We start from the raw sequence: 20724 nt of genomic DNA, 5'->3' as shown, positions 1-20724 counted from the left end.
AAAAAAATCTTTTTTCAATTTTTTTTTTTTTTTACCTTCTAAGCACCAGGAGATATCATTTTCCGAAGATTTTGACTCCAATCCACTTTCTGGTTAACTTATGACTTCAAAAGCCTGTATCTCGGCTCCTAAAAAATGGTTAAAAATCCTGGCACTCAGTGTAGGCCTACTCTGTTTTAAAAAAAACCTGGCACCCAATGTGTTAAGCAAACATTTTTAACTCAATTTTTTTCTTCTGGAGGGGTCCTTGACATGAAAAAAGTTTGAGAACCACTGATATTATAACAACATAAGTCTTTAAAAAAAAAGCTGTTAGGATTTAGAAGACATTTGTAGAATCCCCCAGAAGAGAAGATTTGAGTTAAAAATGTTAAAAAATGTATATATTCAAAAGATTTGCAAAAGAAATCAAGATTTTTCAAAAATAGCAGATCTACAAGCTTGTAGTGCGGCACTTGGTGCCGCACTACAAGCTTGTATGTCTGCTATTTTTGAATAGACCAAAGAAATCTGAAAATCACATGAATGCGTTCCCGGTCTTAATGGGTTAACTTCTAATATGAAATGTACAGGAAATGTAATGTACGTGTGTCGTGCTTGGAGTGACGTGGTTTCTCATCTATTCCTCATGTAGCGGTGATGGGCGAATATGAGCCAAAGATTGAAGTGCAGTTTCCTGAAACCCTTAATGTCTCTAAAGGATCGTCGGTGAGACTGGAGTGCTTTGCCTTAGGAAAGTAAGTGTCAAAATCAGCGCGGATAAGCTGTTCGCCCCTCTCACGTTGAAGTGTCAAATTAGTAAACTGGCCAGACATCTTCTCTTACACTATACATCAGGGGTGATGCAACTTTGATGATGGAGAGGGCCACTATATTTCCACACTCACTCCAGAGGGCCACATTGCATATACTGTCGGGCCATTCTATGTCACACAAAAATAGCAAAAATAGCAGATCTACAAGCTCAAAACGCGTCGTGCTGTGAGCTTGTAGATCAGATGTTTTCAGCGAAGATATTAGTGGGCCTAGAGGGTTTAGGTTTAAAGGACAACTTCGTTTTTTTACAACCAAGGTTTATGTTTTAGCTTGTTATTAAAGTAAATAAAAGATGAGTGTTAAACATTTTTCATTTACTGCTTTCTACAGTTTTAGCAATTTTCGCAATCTTTTTTACAGTGGGGCATTCGGGCAGGTGGCTAAAATATGTATGTTTTACACAATAACCCGCATTTCTTTATTATTATTTACAGTAGCTCTTCTAGCCCCCAATAACTCACATCTGGCCATCAAAGACCACGGGACCCTTTTTATTGTGTAAAAAATACATATTTTAGCCACCTGCCCGAATGCCCCCACCTACTGTAAAAAGAAAATCACAAAAATTGCTAAAACTACGGAAAGCATTAAATGAAAAATGTTTAACACTCATCTTTTATTTACTTTAATTACAAGCTAAAACATAAACCTTGGTTGTAAAAAACAAACAAAGTTGTCCTTTAAGTTGTTAATAAGCATGTGGCTGACATGATGTTTCTTCCCTGACCTCCGCAGCCCGGTGCCTTCCATCTCGTGGAGGAGAGCTGATGGAAATCCACTCCCTGGCAAGATCAAAATCAACCACTCCAACGGAGTTCTCGAAATACCATATTTCCGCCCGGAGGATGCAGGGCTGTACGAGTGTGTAGCTGAGAACTCCCGGGGAAAAAATGTTGCCAGAGGACAACTCATGTTCCAGAGTAAGAATCCCTTTATTTATTTATTTATTTATTTTATTCCATTCCTGAGTTTATGACTGGTAATCCATTTCATTTGCCTGTGTATAGTATAGAGTAGAATAGAATTCAATGTAATACAATGAACCCATTAAGACCTGAGGCGATTCTTAAAAATGTTTTCTAAATCCTAACAGTTTTTTGAAAAAAATCTAAAAAAAAAGCTTGTATATCTGCTATTTTTGAATAGCCAAAATATCTAAAGTGACACAGATGCGTTCCAGGTCTTAATGGGATAGAATAAAGCAGTAGTACTATTACTGTTACTGTAGTAGTAGCATAGTAGTAGTATTTGGGGGACACGCTACAGTAATACATACATTTATTTTATTGGTGTTACAAGCATGAATCCAAAACGTGTGTACTGCCACTGCTAGTTCTTAATTGCTCTACAATTAACTACATAATTCCTTGTTAAAATAATGTTTTGCCTATAGCGTGAATCGGATTAATGGTGTTTGATTTCCTGCATCTGATACAGTCATGTGTAACTTCTGTTATGTGAAAGTTAAATGTCTATGTTGGTAAAGTGACTACTATTTCTAAACTCTGGAGCAAAACAAAGCAGAATAGTAATCTCTTTTAGTAATTCCACAATCAAAGATATTTCAGAAAGTTTTACCAATAACTCCACCGGAGTTTTCCTTACTGTCTTCAGTCATGTTTTTGGCTTTTTGGGGTGATTTCATGTGTCTCTCAGTTCGGCACACTAGAGTGTCCAGGTCGTTGCCATTCCTTGTTTTGCGACTGGAGATCTCCTTCCTGAGGCGGGGTTGCCAGTTTCTGAAGTTGGACTTTAAACAGCTTCCTGGCAAAGTCAAGACACAGTTGAGTGCGCCTCTCTGCTAGGGTGCACAAAGTGAGGGTACGGAGAGCCTCTGTGTATCCCGACTACCTCCGGCCAAGTATGAATTTGCAAGCCTGTTTCTGAACTCTTTCCAGTCTTTTAGTCTGGCCGGCAGTCAAGGAACTGTGCCAGACTGGGACTGCATATACTCCAGCACCGGGCGCACACATAGCCTGTGTAGATCGAAACTTATTCAGGGTCTTAGAACCCAAATGTCTTCAGGCGACATAGGACAAAAAGCTTTCTATTGGCTGAGGTCAACATATGGTCCACCTGGCTGTCCCATTTCAAGCCAGCTTGAATGGTGACCCCCCCAGAACCTCTACTGTGTCATAGACTTCTAGTATGTTTTGGTCAATGGAAAGTGTTGGCAGGGCCGTTTTTTGTCTCATGCCAGTGACATGTACAACTTTTGCATTTTCTTGGATTGAGTGTCATTTTGTGCTCGTTTACCCAGATGTCAAGACCGTTCAGGGTCTGTTGGAGGGTGCAAGGTACCTTGGGCCTCCACGACGGGGCCATATAGTCATATCATCCACATATTTCCAGTGGTGTGGTCCATCCTGGAGGGTGCTGTTAACCCATTAAGACCTGAAGCCGATTCTACAAACGTCTTCTAAATCCCAACAGTATTATTAAAAAAATAGTATGTTTCTATATCAGTGGTGGTCAAACAGTTTCATGTCAAGGACCCCCAAAATTATTTGTATTTGTCCGAGGACTGCCATCTGAAAATATTTTGTTCCAGGGACCCCCAGAAGCAAAGATTTGAGATAAAAATGTTCGCTTAAAAATATATATATATTCAAAGATTTGCACACATTTTCGCGATTTTTCAAAAATAGCAGATCTACAAGCTCGTAGCGCGGCACTCGGTGCCGCGCTACGAGCTTGTATATCTGCTATTTTTGAATAGCCAAAGTGTAAAATAATGCTTTTTAGCTCAAATCAAAAAATGACACAGATGCGTTCCTGGTCTCAATGTTAATCAGTGCTAGGAAGATAGGCCCTAATACAGTCCCCTGTGCAACTCAACATGTGGGATATTCCCAATCAGACAGATGTCCCTCGTAGTTCACCTTTTGCTGCCGATCAGTCATGAAGCTGCAGATCCATGGAATCAGCCCTGAGGCTCAGAAACTGAGCCTGAAACATCACTGGTCCTATACACAAAGTCCATTAAGCTGATTGTTTGTTGTGGAGCGGTTCAGTCGGCTGACAAACTGCATGGGGTCTATAGGTTTGGCGTGATGTCATTAAGAATCCAGTTCCCAGGAAAATGTTCACATATTTGTGAGAGTTGAACTGTTAATGAGGTCGGCCTCAATTCATCTATGTTGCATGGGGAAGATTTTGGTATAGACCAATTATTTGTTTACCAACATTGAGACTGGACGCACAGGTAATTGTTTCACGCAATCAATTCTCAACCTGTTGTTTCGGGGTGCGCTGGTTTCAGCACACCCCAACCCCCTCTTGTGTGTTGGCTAGTGAGGCGCGTCCTAGCGAGACCTGACAGAATGGGTTTCATTGCACGCATACTGGTTGTCTAGGAACGACCCCTTCATCAAATGAACTGTTGACGATGTCAGAAAGAGGAACACTGATCTCACATGCAAAGTCTTTCAAAATGTTGAGGGGTATCCTGTCTGGACCAGGGGGGATTGATGAGATTTGATGGAAGACAATCTATTATATACATCCCACACTGGTGTAGTGTGCAAAGGGGGGTATGGTAGGAAGGAAGGTAAAGCTGATCGTTCCAGAGGTTCAAGTGACTGGGACACCGTGACAAATTTTGCATTGATTGGATTGGCAATTGTCCTGGGGGTTAATTCCTGGGACATCATTTCTGGCCTCCATCATTGGAAAGGTATGAGCAATGGCTCATGGGAGAAGTATTTACTTCATTCTTAAAATATACAGTCTTCCACCTTTGCCGTTTTTGTGTTTTCCAATTATTTTTATGAACAGAATAAAATGTTTTATGGTCATTATTCGCCAGGAGCCTGGCTGGCTTGATTCCAGGCTTAACACTCTTTAATATAAGGGTTTTCTGAAATGTCTATGGAGAAAATAATGGGATTTCTATTGCAGCATACGGTATGCTGCAATAAATGTTTATTTGTTTTACATGTCTCGAAACGCGCCTATAGCGTTTTTACCTACGCCGCAATAAAGGTTTCTTAGTTTCACGTCTCTCTCCTCCTGATGATTTGTCGAGTGCTGGGATTTCCTTTTTGTTTCTTCAATAAAGATATTTATTATAGATTACCTGGGTGCCATTGACTGAGGTTGGATACCGAGGGTAACAACAATTGCCATTCGATAATATGTTTACTACTGTACGTAAGCATAGCTTATTTATTAACAAAACAACAAAGAGAAAATTCACTTTAATTCATATATTAATATTACTGCCAGTGAGGAACTGCCCTGGCAAACAAAACCACTGTGATTTCCCTACAGTCTGGGGAGGGAGTTGGGTGAAAACGCAACAGTTGTTGATGACATATGGCCTCAGGTTTATGCAGCCAATCTGTAAACCAGTGGTTCTTAAAAGTCCAGGGTCTAGGGACTCTCGCAGGGTTCCTTTGGGGGGGTCTAAATTGACCCTTACAAGTCTGTAACTCTGACAGTATACAAATGGAACCAAATGGACCCTAAGGGGTCCATTTGGTTCCATTTGTACACTGTCAGAGTTAAGGTGGGTCCTTGAAATGTAAAAGTTTGAGAACCACTGCTGTAAACCATCGAATGTCACTGTGTTGTCTGCTGTGTTTTGGTTCCTTTGCACCTAGCCCATTGAGACCTGAAGCCGATTCTACATGTCTCCTAAATCTCAACAGTATTCTGAAAAAACGTATGTTTCTATATCAGTGGTGCTCAATCTTTTTCATGTCAAGGACCCCCAAAATGATATGTATTTGGCCGCCGACCCCCATCAAAATGTTTTGTTCCAGGGACCCCCCAGAAGCAAAGATTTGAGTTAAAAATGTTCGCTTTAAAAAAATATATATTCAAAGATTTGCACACATTTTCACGATTTTTTAAAAATAGCAGATCTACAAGCTCGTAGCGCGGCACTCGGTGCCGCGCTATGAGCTTGTATGTCTGCTATTTTTGAATAGCCAAAGTGTAAAATAATGCTTTTTAGCTCAAATCTAAAAATGACACAGTTCCAGGTCTTAATGGGCTAATTAAACTCCAGTGTCTCCTCAGCAGTGGTAGTTCTATCACGTTTTCCATTGGGTGGCAAAGGGGGTGCCAGGATGCTTTGGCAGGGTGGCGTGGCGTGGGGATAAGTGGGGGGTCTGGGAAATTGAGTTTCATAGAATTAATTTCCTGCATAAATCATAAAAAAAAACCTGGGGGCTATTTTGTTTCTGGGTAAAAGCTATTATTTTAACCACTGAAACCCTTACTTAGCAAAACAGACCAGAGTTGGCTCTGTACTTGGTTTCCTTCTACACAAATCTCATAGCCAGAAATAGCCGATCTATAAGTTCACAAGACGTTACAACGTGACGTGTTGTGAGCTTGTAGATTGCCTATTTCTGGAAAATCTTCTCCAGAAGAGCGGGCACTTGGGTTCAAGTGGTTAAGATATCTTTGCAAATAATTGTATTTAGCATATTTATTAACAGTGAAATTGAATGATACACATCCAATGAAACTGGTTCTGAGCTATTGATGGAATTTATTGATGGAAATAAATCTAAGAATAAGCACATTCAATAAAAAAGTGTAATTACTGCATATAATTCAATCCAATGGGTTTATCAACAAATGCTTGTATTTACATCCCCACCCAGCTTTTCCCCTTTCATGTCAACACGCACGCACGCACGCACGCACGCACGCACGCACGCACGCACGCACGCACGCACGCACGCACACACACACACACACACACACACACACACACACACACACACACACACACGCACACACACACGCACACACAGTCATGTAAAGTACCTAAGTACATTTACTTAAGTACTGTACTTAAATGCAATTTTGAGGTACTTTTACTTTACTGGAGTATTTCCAATTTTCAATACTTTTTATTCTACTCCACTACAATCTCAGAGGCAAATATTGTACTTTTACTCCACTACAATTATTTGAAAATGTTTAGTTACTAGTTACTTATAGATTTTTATTATTATTACAAAACATACATTAACCACTTCAGCCCTATATACATTTCGACCATTTGAAAATAGCCGATATACAAGCTCACACATTGTGAGCTTGTAAATCTGCTATTTTCAAAAGGTTTTTTATACATTTTATGCATTTGAAAACTTGGGACATTCTGCGTAATGAGTGTATAAGTATATTTTGATACCAACACTTTTGTACTTTTACACAAGTACATTTTGAATTCTGGACTTTTACTATACTGAGTATTTCTACATTTCAGTATTGATACTTTTACTTAAGTAAAAAAAAAAGGAGTACTTTATCCACCACTGCACACACACAAACACAAACACAAACATACATAGCCGGTCCTGACCTCCCTGGAGCGCTAAGCTAAATTGTGCTAAGCGGCCGTCCTAGCTGACCTGTGAGCCATGTGAACCATTTGCCACACAGTCACACCTGGCTGAGTCTCAGTACAGGCTGATGATCCAGCATCTCCTCTACTGACAAACTTAAAGGACGACTTCACCGATTTTCAACCTATCTTCATATAATTGGTCCTCACTAATACTCATGATAAAATGGTACAATTTTTTCTACTTGGTCTGTGTCTCATAGGAGGGCTGTGGACAGTCCAAAAACCTGTCACCAGTGACATCATCGTTAGGCATGATTTTTTTTCCCAACAAGATTTCACATTTTTCATTTAGATTTTTATTAACACGAGAGAAATGGCTTCTTTTATTGCATTGCAACTTTCCAGGAATAGAAAGCCTGCAGTTTCTATTAGCTTGGATTCCTCATTGATGATGTCACTGGTGACTTGTTTCTGAACTGTCCACAGCCCTCCTCTGAGACACAGACCGAGTAGATTTTTTTTTTACAATTTTATCATGAGTATTAGTGAGGACCAATTATATGAAGATAGGTTGAAAATCGGTGAAGTTTCCCTTTAAGCAAAGCACCAATACATTATGGATAATGTTATTATTATTTTATCAGCTGCATCAGGCCCATTGAAAACCCCCGGATTTCATTTTATATAAATTACATTTTCAAATATGAAACAGTATTTATTCGACACTTGAATGTTACTAATTTTACTGAGAGATGTGCATCCATAATGCCGGGCTAATCATCATTTTAAATTCAATATTTAATCAATAGTCATTTTAAATCCATTGCTTTCCATCTTTGAGTTGTAACCAAACCCTGACTGAGAGACTAGATAATCATTGCCTCCTTTCAAAATGATGCGCCTATGAGTAGTGCCATCCTTCCCATTATATGTCCTGACTGGTCCCTTGTCCCCACAGAGGTTGCTTGTTAGTTTCATATCATGCCAGCGCATATGGACACGGCCCTGGAAGTGGCTGGCAAGCAAGCAAGTCACAGATAGACCAACAGACACACTGCCCAGCTCAGTTAGTAAGAACAGACAGACTAGAAAGAGATGCACTGCAAGCTGGGCACATCAACATTTACTGTTATTCGCTGACATCAAACTTGGACAGGAGCAAACACAAGTTTATGTGATTGCTGTCCCTACAATACAGTGCACTCTCATGGTGTTTTTTCTTTTATTTCCATTACCAGATGATAGTTCCACTAAACCCTCTCGTGAAAGTTGTAAACATTGACACCTGCTTTGACTTGAGGGGGAGGCATAATTTGCAACGCAACTTGCATAGGGAGTGTACTGAATTAGACTGCCTGACTCTACTGTAGTCGTGTCCATCACGGACACAACCTTTATTTTATATGTTGAGGGCAGCGGTGGCATGGTGATTTTTTTTACTGGCAGGACGGTGTTTTAATGACGTCACGTGCGCGCACGCGCACACCGCACGCATTTTATTTTACCTTACATTAGGAAACAAGTTTGTATAGGAAATGTTTTTTAGCTTAGTTTTAGTCTTTTTAAACTAATACAAATTCAAGGAATGCCATGAATTATAGAGCTGAAACTAAAAAAAGTTTGCTTTGAATCTTTCTCTTTCTCTTCAACGGTGGCCGAGGCATTGCTGCGTGCAGATAGGATACTGGTAGCAGCCCAACTGAAGCCAACACGCTGTGTTGCTTACCGTGTAGCCTATAGATGTGAGGAATCTGAGGAAACATTTTCACACTCACTTGTAAACTTGTTATGCAAAGTAGCCATTTGGGTACTTGGCTCGTGAATCTACGGGGGGGGGGGGGGGGGGCACGTTCTAGCGTGCACGTGCATGAACGCGTGTGCACTGTACCGTGCCGTAACTTGCGCGTGAAAAAAAACTGGCCACACGCCGTCCTACTCCGTGTGGCCTCCATGACACCACTGGTTGAGGGTAGCACAAAAAATTGGGGCGATTTACAGAACCTTTGAAGAAAACATGAATTTTCATCACAATTTATTGTCTTTAGTTTATAATAATACATCTACACTTGGGGTTGCATTTGGGGTAGTACTTGCTCTCTTGTAAAACAGCTCACGAATCTTAACTGCTTTGTTTGCCCATTCTGTTTTATTTATCTAATACATTTCACAGATACATATCTTTATCACCTGAACGAATGCCCGGTGATAATCTATACTTATAGACAGGTTTCCTGTTAGTAAACATGAGAGGAATATGACCGCGCAGAGGAGGGGGAAGCCTATGGGTGCGTTTGGAAATTACGCACCGGAGCACACTCGCCTATTAGTTTGTATTGGCCAGTGCGCTCACTGCCGCTCAGGGCTGTATTTTCGAACGCGCCTTTCACCCGGGCATGCGCAGATTGCGCATTCTGCTCTGTGATGACGTCGCGCGGAAATCCGTCTATTACCTGAATAATGTTTTATCTGTTCCATTCTACAGATGTTGAACATCTGCACTGGGTCCAGACACTGAAAGATGCACATATGGCTATTGAGGCTAATCTGCATTGGGAATGTAGAGCCCGTGGTAAGCCTAAGCCGACATACAGATGGCTAAAGAATGGCCAGCCACTCGCAACAGAGGCAAGTCAACTTAACTGACATTGAGAATATCCTGTCAAGTCTAGAGTTTCCTGTAATAAATAGCCACTGCACCTGTCTGTCTGAAGCCATTTTCATCTCAAAATCACAAACACAACACGAAATGTGACCCGCTCCATAGAAATCAATCAATTGGCTGTTGCTTAAGCTTGTATGCCTGTTTTATCTGATTGTGATATTAAGGCCTCTGATGTGTAATATCAAAGCCTCAAGTTAGATTATAAAGATCACCAGCACTCAGTTTAACCCATTAAGACCTGAGGCCGATTCTAAAAATGTTTTCTAAATCCTAACACTTTAAAAATATATGTGTATTCAAATATGTAATCTTCACAGGTGACTTTGATACTGTATGTTATGGCACATTTGTTGCTGGTTACTGCAGATAGCCTATAGCATTGGGAACATTGTGAAATCAAGAAAATCCCGAACTGGTAGAACAGGTCATAGATGTTAAGACAGTTTTGATAATTAACCAAACCAACTGATTCATTTGCTTTTAAGAAGCTTTATTTATTATCAAAAATACACTGGCACATACTCTGGTAAACAATAATAAAATAGTTTGATATACAAAATAGATGTTAATGTTAATGTTAGATTATTTATATTGACGTTGAATCCTTGCAAATACATGAAGTAATTCGAAAGGCGTCATCAAACATGAATCAAAATTGTAATATTTTGCAGGGAAGGGTGCATGTGGAAGATGGGAGATTGGCCATATCCAGCATCGGTCTGACAGATTCCAGCATGTATCAGTGCCTAGCAGAGAATGAACATGGATCCATCTATGCCAGCGCCGAGCTCAAGGTTGTGGGTAAGCGCTTTGTTTTGCTTTGCCTGGTTTACAAAGAAATGAACCACAGACATGGCCATCATCCTGTACACACCCATCATCATGCTGCCAATGGAATGAAAACACTTGACAGAACTGTTACAATGAAACACAAATTAGGTTAGAAGCCTCATCGAGCCATGGTCACAGTTTTAATTTACACGATCGTTCCATGTAATAGACAGGTCAGTGGTGTGCTGATGATTTTCTTCTTATTTTTTGTCCTAATTGCCAGTGATGTGTCTGGCATTTTGGCTTGATGCATAATCGCTGCCCCTCCACAAAGCAAAGCATTAAAGATGGAGTGCCATGATATTTTTCAACCCTAAAACCTGATCATAAGGTATTATTATTATGTAAGGATTTTTTTCAAAAAAAAAAAAGTGTACAGAAATTGTTAAAAAAAATGTTTTTATGTGGACACGCCTCCAGTTCATTAAGTATGCCTGGTTCTCACCTTAGCACCTCCTCCACCACCTTAGCACCACCCACCTGTCCTAGTCCCTCCTCCTCCTCATGCCCACACCTGTTGTGTTATGATAATGAGGGGGAGGGTATGTTTTTTGGGGGCTCTGTGATGTCACTATGCCCTTGTTTTTGGATTGGCACGTTTGACTCTCAAGGTTTCAGCCTCCAGGAAAAAAATCCAAATAGTCAGAGAAGACATGAAACACCATAAAACCACCAGCGGGGGCCTTAATGAAGTTCTATCAACCTCATAGACACATGAAAAACAGAAAAAGTGCAAAACCATGGCACCACCTCTTTAAAGGCTTAGTTCACCCAAAAAACACGTTTTTTTCCTATCAATTAGTCACCGCAGGGAGACTTGAATTCATGGATATTTTTTTGTTTTTGTCGCATTCCTAAGCCAATAATTTGATGACCAGCGGACCGGTAGGCAGCGGTTCCGATATAGGAGACACAAAGGAGGACTCCTTGTGTCTCCTACCGGAACCGCTGCCGGTCATCAAATTATTGGCTTAGGAATGCGACAAATAAATAAATAAATACATGAATTCAAGTCTCCATGGGGTGACTTATCGATAGGAAAAAAAAGTAATTTTGGGGGTGAACTATCCCTTTAATGGGCCTTATGGGTATGTTGTTTCTCAGCCTCCCAGCCGGACTTCAGCAGAAGCCCCGTAAAGAAGTCCACTCTGATCCAGCGGGGGGGCGAGGTGGTCATGGAATGCCGTCCCCACGCGTCCCCCAGGGCCACCGTCTCCTGGCGGAGGGGAGGCGAAGTCCTGAAGGACAGCAAGAGGTAGGGTACAGTGTTGTATTGTATGCATCGCTGCTCGTGCCTTTGTTAGCCTTTGGTTAACTCATTTAGACCGGGAAAGAATCTGTGTCATTTTTAAGATTTCTTTGGCTATTCAAAAATAGCAGATCTACAAGCTCATAGCGCGGCACCGAGTGCCGCGCTATGAGCTTGTAGATCTGCTATTTTCCAAAAATCGTGAAAATGTTTGCAAATCTTTGAATACATATATATATATATTTTTAGCGAACATTTTTAACTCAAATCTTTGCTTCTGGGGGTCCTTGGAACAACATATTTTGAGATGGGGGTCCGTGGCCAAATACATAGAATTTTGGGGGTCCTTGACATGAAATTGTTTGAGAACCACTGATTATAGCAACATAAGTTTTTTCAAAAAACTGTTTAGAATACATTTGTAGAATCCCCAGAAGCAGAGATTTGAGTTATAAATGTATACATTGAACATATATTCAAAGATTTGCACACATTTTCAAGATTTTTCAAAAATAGCAGATTTACAAGCTCATAGCGCGGCACTCTGTGCCGCACTATGAGCTTGTATATCTGCTATTTTTGAATAGCCAAGGAAGTCTAAAAATGACACACAGATGCGTTCCCGGTCTTAATTAGTTAAAAGGGGCTTCCTTTTGTATTTATGCTTATCTCTGGGGCTCATTGTTATTTATGGATCTCCTCAAGGGTATGTTGGATGTCATTGTTGTATAAAGTGCCCCCTGTTGGCCTAAGTTTAGATGGATTTCTAAGAAAAGCACAATGTTACATGGATGTATGGAAGATTTAATCTTAGTACATTCGCACGGCTGGATGTAACATTAACACTACATTCACATGAACTACAAGAAGTTCCACCTGTCTTACTATATATGGAAGATATATGATGAGGAAGGAAACTTGTAGCCCTGCCTGTATCTCATCTTGTAGTTCCCCCCAGTTCTTCAGGCCAGTCAAAGAGCTGGATGCAGAACAGAGATCCAGCAGAGACATTTCTGTCTGCTGAAACGTCAGCTCTCCTCCGTGAGGCAGGATCTGACAGTTACCCCTGAGTCAACATCGTGAGGCTACGATATATGACAGACCACTCATTAGGATTTAAGGCCTAATCTCAGGCAGCAGCTGTGCGCGGCTTGTCTGTGAGTTTCCGTATGCCGTGTGGGGATGCCTGGCCATGCAAGAAGAAGTAATAGTTCAAGTTCACTACAAAAACAAGTCACTTCATGTGTGTATAGCGAAAGAGGAGGGGGAGTAATTGAAGCCACGCTTCACCCTGTTTCGTCGTGGTAACATTGTGTGGGTTCAGGCAGCTAGCTGCCTGGGGAGAGAAAAACAGTATAGGCGATGCTTGGCTGTGTCACTGCAGGCATTCCATATCTCAGGTGCGAGCTCCCAAGCTGTGAGCGCAAAATGTCTGCAGAGAAAATCAACAGTAAACCTCCAGACTTATCGGTTTCGAGACAACGAGGCGATAAACAGAAGCTTCCATTTTTGCCCCACAATTAGAAAGGGAACGCACCTTGCTAGCTCGAGGCCAGTTCTGCCCTGTTGAGTGTCCCTGTACACGATGCTCCAAGACTCCTCAGGTTCCCTCCATTTAAAGAGCTTGAAGTAGGTCAGTGGAAATTAGGGAGCGCGAGCACCTGTGATTTTACTCCCATGTGCAGAGAAGATCAAGTGGGGTAACACCCGCTATCAATCACCCTCCCCAGTGGACCATGCTGAGAGAATAGCTATTGTCCCTGATGCTGGCATTGTGTAGTTCCCTTGTCCCAGTGGGGTAATGTTGGGGAATTGGGGTGCCAGAATGCATGCGTGAATGCGTGCGCACTCACATATTGCACATACGCACATGCATGCTTGCGTGTGTTTGTGTGAGTGCGTTTGTGTTTGTGCATTCACACCCGTGCAAGGAAATGAACTAAATATTGCTAATTGATTTTTTTTTGCAAATAATGGCCTTAAAGTCATACTGCAACCTTTTCAGTTAAACAAAACATTGTAGTTTAGAAAATTATTATTATTAGAATTATTCTAATTACTATTATTTCATTTTTTGTAAGAGAATGCCTGTACAATATATTTTAGTTATCAGCATCAAACTCCTGCTTGCCATCTTGGTGGTGTTCACAAAAGAAAATACAACTGTGCAAGTTGCATATGGTAAGCATGATGGTGAGCAATATATTTAACCACTTTCAACCTGGTTTCCCTATTTTGGGCATGTCATTATTATACTGTAGGCAAAATCAATTCAAACAGTGCAAAAATGTCTAAATAAAAAATAAAATGCAGAAAGAAAAATTCTATTATTCAGTTAGCCGGCTTCTCTCTTGATTAATTTAGATTTAAGAAAACAGACAACTCTGTTGGGTTCAAGCTAAATTAAACTTGACTATCTCAATAGTTTCTCTGTAGATAAAAAGCTCGGTTGATAATCCAAAATAGTCTCCCCCGGTCTCCCCCCAAGGGGATTCTGCATGTACAAAATCCCAAAACCCGGTTCAGCATTGGTTGGAAAAAAACAAAAGTCAATTGTGTGTTGATTTTGCTGTTTTAATTAGTAGGTAGAAGATTTGGAAGGTATGCTATGACCGAATCACCTTGTCTGTTATTGTGCATGTGTCACGCCCACGCCCAAGGGAGCTCACACACTCACACACCTGTGACCACTTCCACACCTGTGCCTGTTTCCACTGAGTAGCCAAGGTTATTTAAGGCCTCACTCTGCCATTATTCTCTGCCTGCTGATCAGACCAGTTTACCCTAGTCTAGCTCGCTCTAACCCAGTATTCGGAATCTGTATTCTCTGCCTGTTTTGACCCCTGCCTGTATCTGGATTTTCCTCTGCCTAACCCTTCTGTACTTCAGCCTACTAGGACGGATTACCTGTGTTTGGATTTGGATTGGACCCTCGGACTACGGCTAAGCTTTACCCCTTTTGGACTAGACGCCTCGCTGACTGACTTCTCTGGATTCCGACCCACGCTTTCCCCTTTGACTACTCTCTGCCTGGCCCTCTTTGCCCCTGGTTGCCTATTCCCCCCCCCCAGCTTTGTTTGAATAAAACCCGTTGAACCTGTGCCTGCTTTTGAGTCCTCTTCTGTTTGGTGCCTGACAGATCAGCAGGCCAGACATGGACTCAGCGGGCGGTTCCGACCAGAACCCGTCACCCCTGGAATTACAGGGCCAACTGCTTGGTACGCACGATCAGAACATTAAGGAGATGCAAACAACAATTCACAACCTTTCTGCTGCGGTAACACAGCTACTTGATACTCAACGAGCCCAGGCCGGCCTGCCACCCGTCGCAGCAGAACCGCCTCCCGCAGCAGCGCCTCCCGCACCTCCAGGCATGGAGCCGCGGTCCAACGAACCGAGAATTCCCACTCCAGCTAAATACTCCGGTGATCCGGGGGGATTTCGTCAGTTCATGGTTCAGTGTGAGTTTACGTTTGTTGCTCAGCCGTCCCGTTATTCCTCTGACCATAACAAATTGGCGTTCATTATGAATCTCCTTGTGGATAGCCCACTGAACTGGGCTGTAGCTCACCTCAGTGTTCTCCCCGCGGCCGATCGGACTTATGATGGTTTTGTGGCGGAGTTCCAGCGTGTGTTTGACCACCCGGGTACGGGCCAGACGGCGGCTCGGAGGCTTTATGGCGTTCGGCAAGGAAGACGGGAGGTGACCGCCTACAACATTGAATTCCTCACTCTGGCAGCCGGTACACGATGGAATGATGACGCTCTGCTAACCGCTTACCACCACGGCCTCTCGCCTGAGTTGCGGGACGAACTCGCCACCCGTGATGACGCTGCCGACCTGAACTCTCTCATGAAGTTGACGGTGAAGATTGACGAGCGTCTCCGTGAGCGGCGCAGAGAACGGTCCTTCCGCCTTCCCAGCGTGGACCGAAACACTACGGAGGCGGGGCCGTCATTCACCAGTGCCAGCCGCGTCACAGCCACGCCCCCATCCCCTGCTCCCTCCAGAGCTGAGCCCATGGAGATAGGACGGGCCAGTTTGAGTTACGAGGAGCGCAAGAGACGGATCCGGGACAACGCCTGTCTCTATTGTGGCCGTCAGGGCCACTTTGCGGCGGTCTGTCCATTAAAAGACAACGCTCGCCAGTAGCCAGGGAATTATTGGTGAGCAATGTTCATTTCCCTAACTCCTCTACTAAATTTCAGTCTGTTATTATAAGCTGCAATAATACAGAGTTGGAAACTCAGGCTCTAATTGATTCTGGTGCTGATGCTAATTTGATTGATGCTAATTTAGTCCACCAATTAAATATTCCTGTCACTTCTGTTGATAAACCCTGTCAGGCCAGTGCTCTCGATGGGAGGTCCATTGGGTTGGTAACTCAGGCTACAGTCCCTATTAAGCTCCGTATCTCTGGCAACCATTGTGAGACTATTTCACTGCATCTTATTAATTCACCTCATGTCCCAGTCATTTTAGGACGTCCCTGGCTTGCTTTGCATAACCCTTCCATAGACTGGTCGAATCGCAAGATCACCTCCTGGGGGCAGTATTGTCTCGCTAACTGCCTAAGGTCGGCTCAACCCCCATCCTCCCCAAGGCCTGCTCCTTCCAACTACTCCCCAGACCTGTCAGGGGTCCCGCCCGAATACTGGGACTTGAGGGAGGTCTTCAACAAGTCTCGGGCCACGTCGTTACCTCCACATCGCCCCTATGACTGCCCGATCAACCTGCTGCCAGACACTTCTCCCCCCCGTGGTCGTCTGTACTCACTGTCTGCCCCTGAGACCGACACTATGGAGAAGTACATCTCTGAGTCCCTGGCCTCTGGGATCATCCTTCCCTCGTCTTCACCTGCTGGAGCTGGGTTCTTCTTTGTGGGGAAGAAGGACGGGGGGCTACGACCCTGCATCGATTACCGGGGCCTGAATGACATCACGATCAAGAACCGCTACCCACTACCCCTCATCTCCTCTGCTTTTGAGCGTGTCCAGAGAGCCTCCATCTTCACCAAACTCGACCTTCGCAATGCCTACCACTTGGTCCGAATCCGAGAAGGAGACGAGTGGAAGACCGCATTCAACACCCCCAGCGGCCATTACGAGTATCTGGTCATGCCCTTCGGCCTCACGAACGCTCCTGCCGTCTTTCAAGCTCTGGTGAACGATGTCCTCCGGGACATGTTGAACCGGTTTGTTTTTGTCTACTTAGACGACATCTTGGTCTTTTCCAGTAACCCACAAGAGCACTCTCATCACGTACAACAGGTACTCCAGCGCCTCCTTGAGAATCGCCTCTTTGTGAAAGCGGAGAAGTGTGCGTTCCACCAGACCACTGTCCCTTTCTTGGGCTACATTCTGTCTGCTGACAGTCTCCGTATGGACCCAGAGAAGATTAGAGCGGTGGTCGAGTGGCCCCAGCCCTGTAACCGGAAGGGTCTTCAGGGCTTCCTCGGGTTCGCCAACTTTTATAGGGGTTTCGTGCGGAACTACAGCACGGTGGCGGCTCCTCTCACTGCCCTCACATCTTCCAAGGTGCCCTTCGTCTGGTCGCCTGAGGTGGAGAGGGCGTTTCAGTACCTCAAGAACCGGTTCACGTCCGCCCCTGTCCTGATCCATCCGGAGCCAACCCGACAGTTCATCGTTGAGGTGGACGCCTCTGATGTGGGAGTAGGAGCAGTGCTGTCCCAGCGCTCCTCTGAAGACCACAGAATCCATCCCTGTGCCTTTTTCTCCTGTAAGCTGGACCCTGCAGAGAGAAATTATGACATTGGGAACCGGGAACTGTTGGCCGTGAAGCTGGCCCTTGAAGAGTGGAGACATTGGCTGGAGGGCGCCGAGCAACCGTTTATTGTCTGGACGGATCACAAGAACCTGGAGTACATTAAAACAGCTAAGCGGCTCAACTCCCGCCAGGCTCGGTGGGCTTTATTCTTCTCCAGGTTCAACTTCACTCTGTCTTATCGCCCTGGATCCAAAAACACTAAGCCTGATGCTCTGTCTCGCATGTTCAGCCCCAGCCCGGAGAACCGCAGTCCGGAGCCCATCCTTCCTTCCAACTACATTGTGGGAGTCTTGTCCTGGGAGGTGGAAGCGGTGGTTCGTGACGCCCAACGTCAGCACCCCGACCCTGGTAATGGACCTCCAAACCGTCTGTTCGTGCCCGCACCAGTTAGGTCTCGTGTGCTACAGTGGGGGCACTCATCTAACCTCACCTGTCATCCTGGTATGAATCGCACCCTTTCCTTTTTGAAACAAGGTTTCTGGTGGCCTTCCATGAGGAGAGATGTCCATTCGTTTGTGGCAGCCTGCCCAGTCTGTGCCCAGAATAAGACGTCTCGCCGGCCCCCATCTGGCCTTCTGCTACCACTCCCCGTTCCGCACCGCCCTTGGTCTCACATCTCGTTGGACTTTGTCACCGGCCTTCCAGCATCGGACGGTAACACGGCCATTCTGACCATTGTGGACCGGTTCTCAAAGTCGGCCCACTTCATTGCCCTCCCCAAGCTCCCTACTGCCAAGGAGACTGCAGAGTTACTGGTGCAGCATGTAGTCCGCCTTCATGGCTTCCCTATTGATGTGGTCTCGGATCGGGGACCCCAGTTCACCTCTGGGTTCTGGAGGGCCTTCTGCACCCTGGTGGGTGCCTCAGTCAGCCTCTCGTCCGGTTTCCACCCCGAGTCCAATGGTCAGACTGAGAGAATGAACCAGGAGATGGAGACCACTCTACGCTGTCTGACCACTGACAACCCGTCCACCTGGAGTCGTAAGTTGTTGTGGGTGGAATATGCACATAATTCTTTGCCTACCTCTGCTACTGGCCTGTCTCCTTTCCAATGTGCTCTAGGGTACCAGCCTCCTTTGTTCCCTGACCAGGAGAGGGAGGTCTCCGTTCCCTCTGCCCAGGAGTTTGTGCGCCGCTGTCGGGGGACCTGGAAGAGAGCCCGCTCCAAGCTGCTCCGCACGGTCTCCCGATACCAGCATCACGCAGACCGTCACCGCGTGCCGGCGCCTAACTACCGTCCTGGGCAGAGGGTATGGCTGTCAGCCCAAGACCTTCCTCTCCGCGTCGAGTCCCGTAAGTTGGCACCCCGTTTCATTGGTCCTTTCCCCATTGTGAAAGTTGTTAACCGCTCTGCTCTTCGCCTCAAGTTACCCCGGACCATGCGCATCCACCCTACCTTCCACGTCTCCCGAGTCAAGCCCGTGGTGACTAGCCCCCTGTCCCCAGCCGCACTGTTGCCTCCTCCTCCCCGCTCTATTGACGGCTCACCGGCGTACACTGTGCGTCGGCTCCTGAAGTCCAGGCTGCGAGGTCGGGGTGTTCAGTACCTGGTGGACTGGGAGGGCTATGGTCCGGAAGAGCGGTGTTGGGTTCCTACCCGTAACATCTTGGATCCCACCATCATCCGTGACTTTCATCAGCAGCATCCAGACCAACCTCGGAGGACGCCAGGAGGCGCCCGTGGGAGGGGGGGCTCCTGTCACGCCCACGCCCAAGGGAGCTCACACACTCACACACCTGTGACCACTTCCACACCTGTGCCTGTTTCCACTGAGTAGCCAAGGTTATTTAAGGCCTCACTCTGCCATTATTCTCTGCCTGCTGATCAGACCAGTTTACCCTAGTCTAGCTCGCTCTAACCCAGTATTCGGAATCTGTATTCTCTGCCTGTTTTGACCCCTGCCTGTATCTGGATTTTCCTCTGCCTAACCCTTCTGTACTTCAGCCTACTAGGACGGATTACCTGTGTTTGGATTTGGATTGGACCCTCGGACTACGGCTAAGCTTTACCCCTTTTGGACTAGACGCCTCGCTGACTGACTTCTCTGGATTCCGACCCACGCTTTCCCCTTTGACTACTCTCTGCCTGGCCCTCTTTGCCCCTGGTTGCCTATTCCCCCCCCCCAGCTTTGTTTGAATAAAACCCGTTGAACCTGTGCCTGCTTTTGAGTCCTCTTCTGTTTGGTGCCTGACAGCATGCAAGAATGACTAGTATCTTTATCAAACAAGACAAAAAAGAAAACGATGAACCAGGTTTTGTCATTTAATACATTGTCAAAATCCACTTTGCTCACGTTCATTTATCTGCTAAGAATGTCACTTTGAGACCTGTTTCACCATGCAATATAGGACTAACCCATAAAGTCAATCGGGAGAATATGTTGTATCAACAACTTTTTTCCCCCCACTGGAGCAACTATTAACCAAAGTTAAATAGTGCCACACAATGTTCTTCAAGGGAATGATGCTCTCCAACAGACCTACTGTTGGTTGTTTTTTGTTTTATCCTTTTGACCTGTACCATTTTAATCGGGTGTTCTTTGATAAGAACAATATATGTGAATAATAAATCACAAAATAATATCAATAATGTTCACTGGTAATGTATGTGTTAGCCATGTTTATGTAGTGTGGCCTGAGATCTTAATAACTTGTCTGTGACCTCATTGTAACGCTGTCATTCTCATTCTCAAACACTATTTTATCGAAAAAACCATAGGGTGCCCTACTGTACTGTAAAGTCTGTCAATTGAAGAGGATCGTGTGCATCCTCACTTGACTTGAAACTTGTCATCACAGACTTGAGACTTAACTTGATACTTGTGCCAAAAGACTTCAAAGCAGCTCTGGTAAATAGAAACATTTAATAGTCAAATTCTCTCCAACAGCCATCCATCATAGTCAAACGCCCAGATGTTATTTTTCTCTCAGTACACCAGTGTTTGCACCGTGTGTGTTCAACTGCAACGCTGAAAACGCTTCCAAGACAGCAATATTTCTTCATAACACGTTACAAATAGAGCCCAGTCAGATGCATTAGGATCAGCCATTATGATTGGGCATTA

General features: G+C 44.4%; 1 protein-coding gene across 1 annotated transcript in view; it reads left to right on the top strand.

The window, feature by feature from the left end:
• Positions 1-20724, top strand: part of cntn6 (contactin 6) — a gene marked incomplete at both ends in the record, with an annotated part of 72790 nt that overhangs the window by 23712 nt on the left and 28354 nt on the right. Inside the window, 5 exons of the mRNA XM_084062998.1 lie at positions 635-737; positions 1552-1736; positions 9612-9754; positions 10463-10592; positions 11727-11877. Of these exons, the coding sequence (XP_083919124.1) occupies positions 635-737; positions 1552-1736; positions 9612-9754; positions 10463-10592; positions 11727-11877 (712 nt within the window). The remainder of the gene's footprint in view (positions 1-634; positions 738-1551; positions 1737-9611; positions 9755-10462; positions 10593-11726; positions 11878-20724) is intronic.

This window comes from Gymnoscopelus microlampas, assembly GCF_963454915.1.
Source record: "Gymnoscopelus microlampas genome assembly, chromosome: 7".
In the NCBI taxonomy this organism is placed as follows: Eukaryota; Metazoa; Chordata; class Actinopteri; order Myctophiformes; family Myctophidae; genus Gymnoscopelus; species Gymnoscopelus microlampas.
Note: the sequence above shows the minus strand (reverse complement) of the source record. Positions and strands in the feature narration are given on the sequence as shown.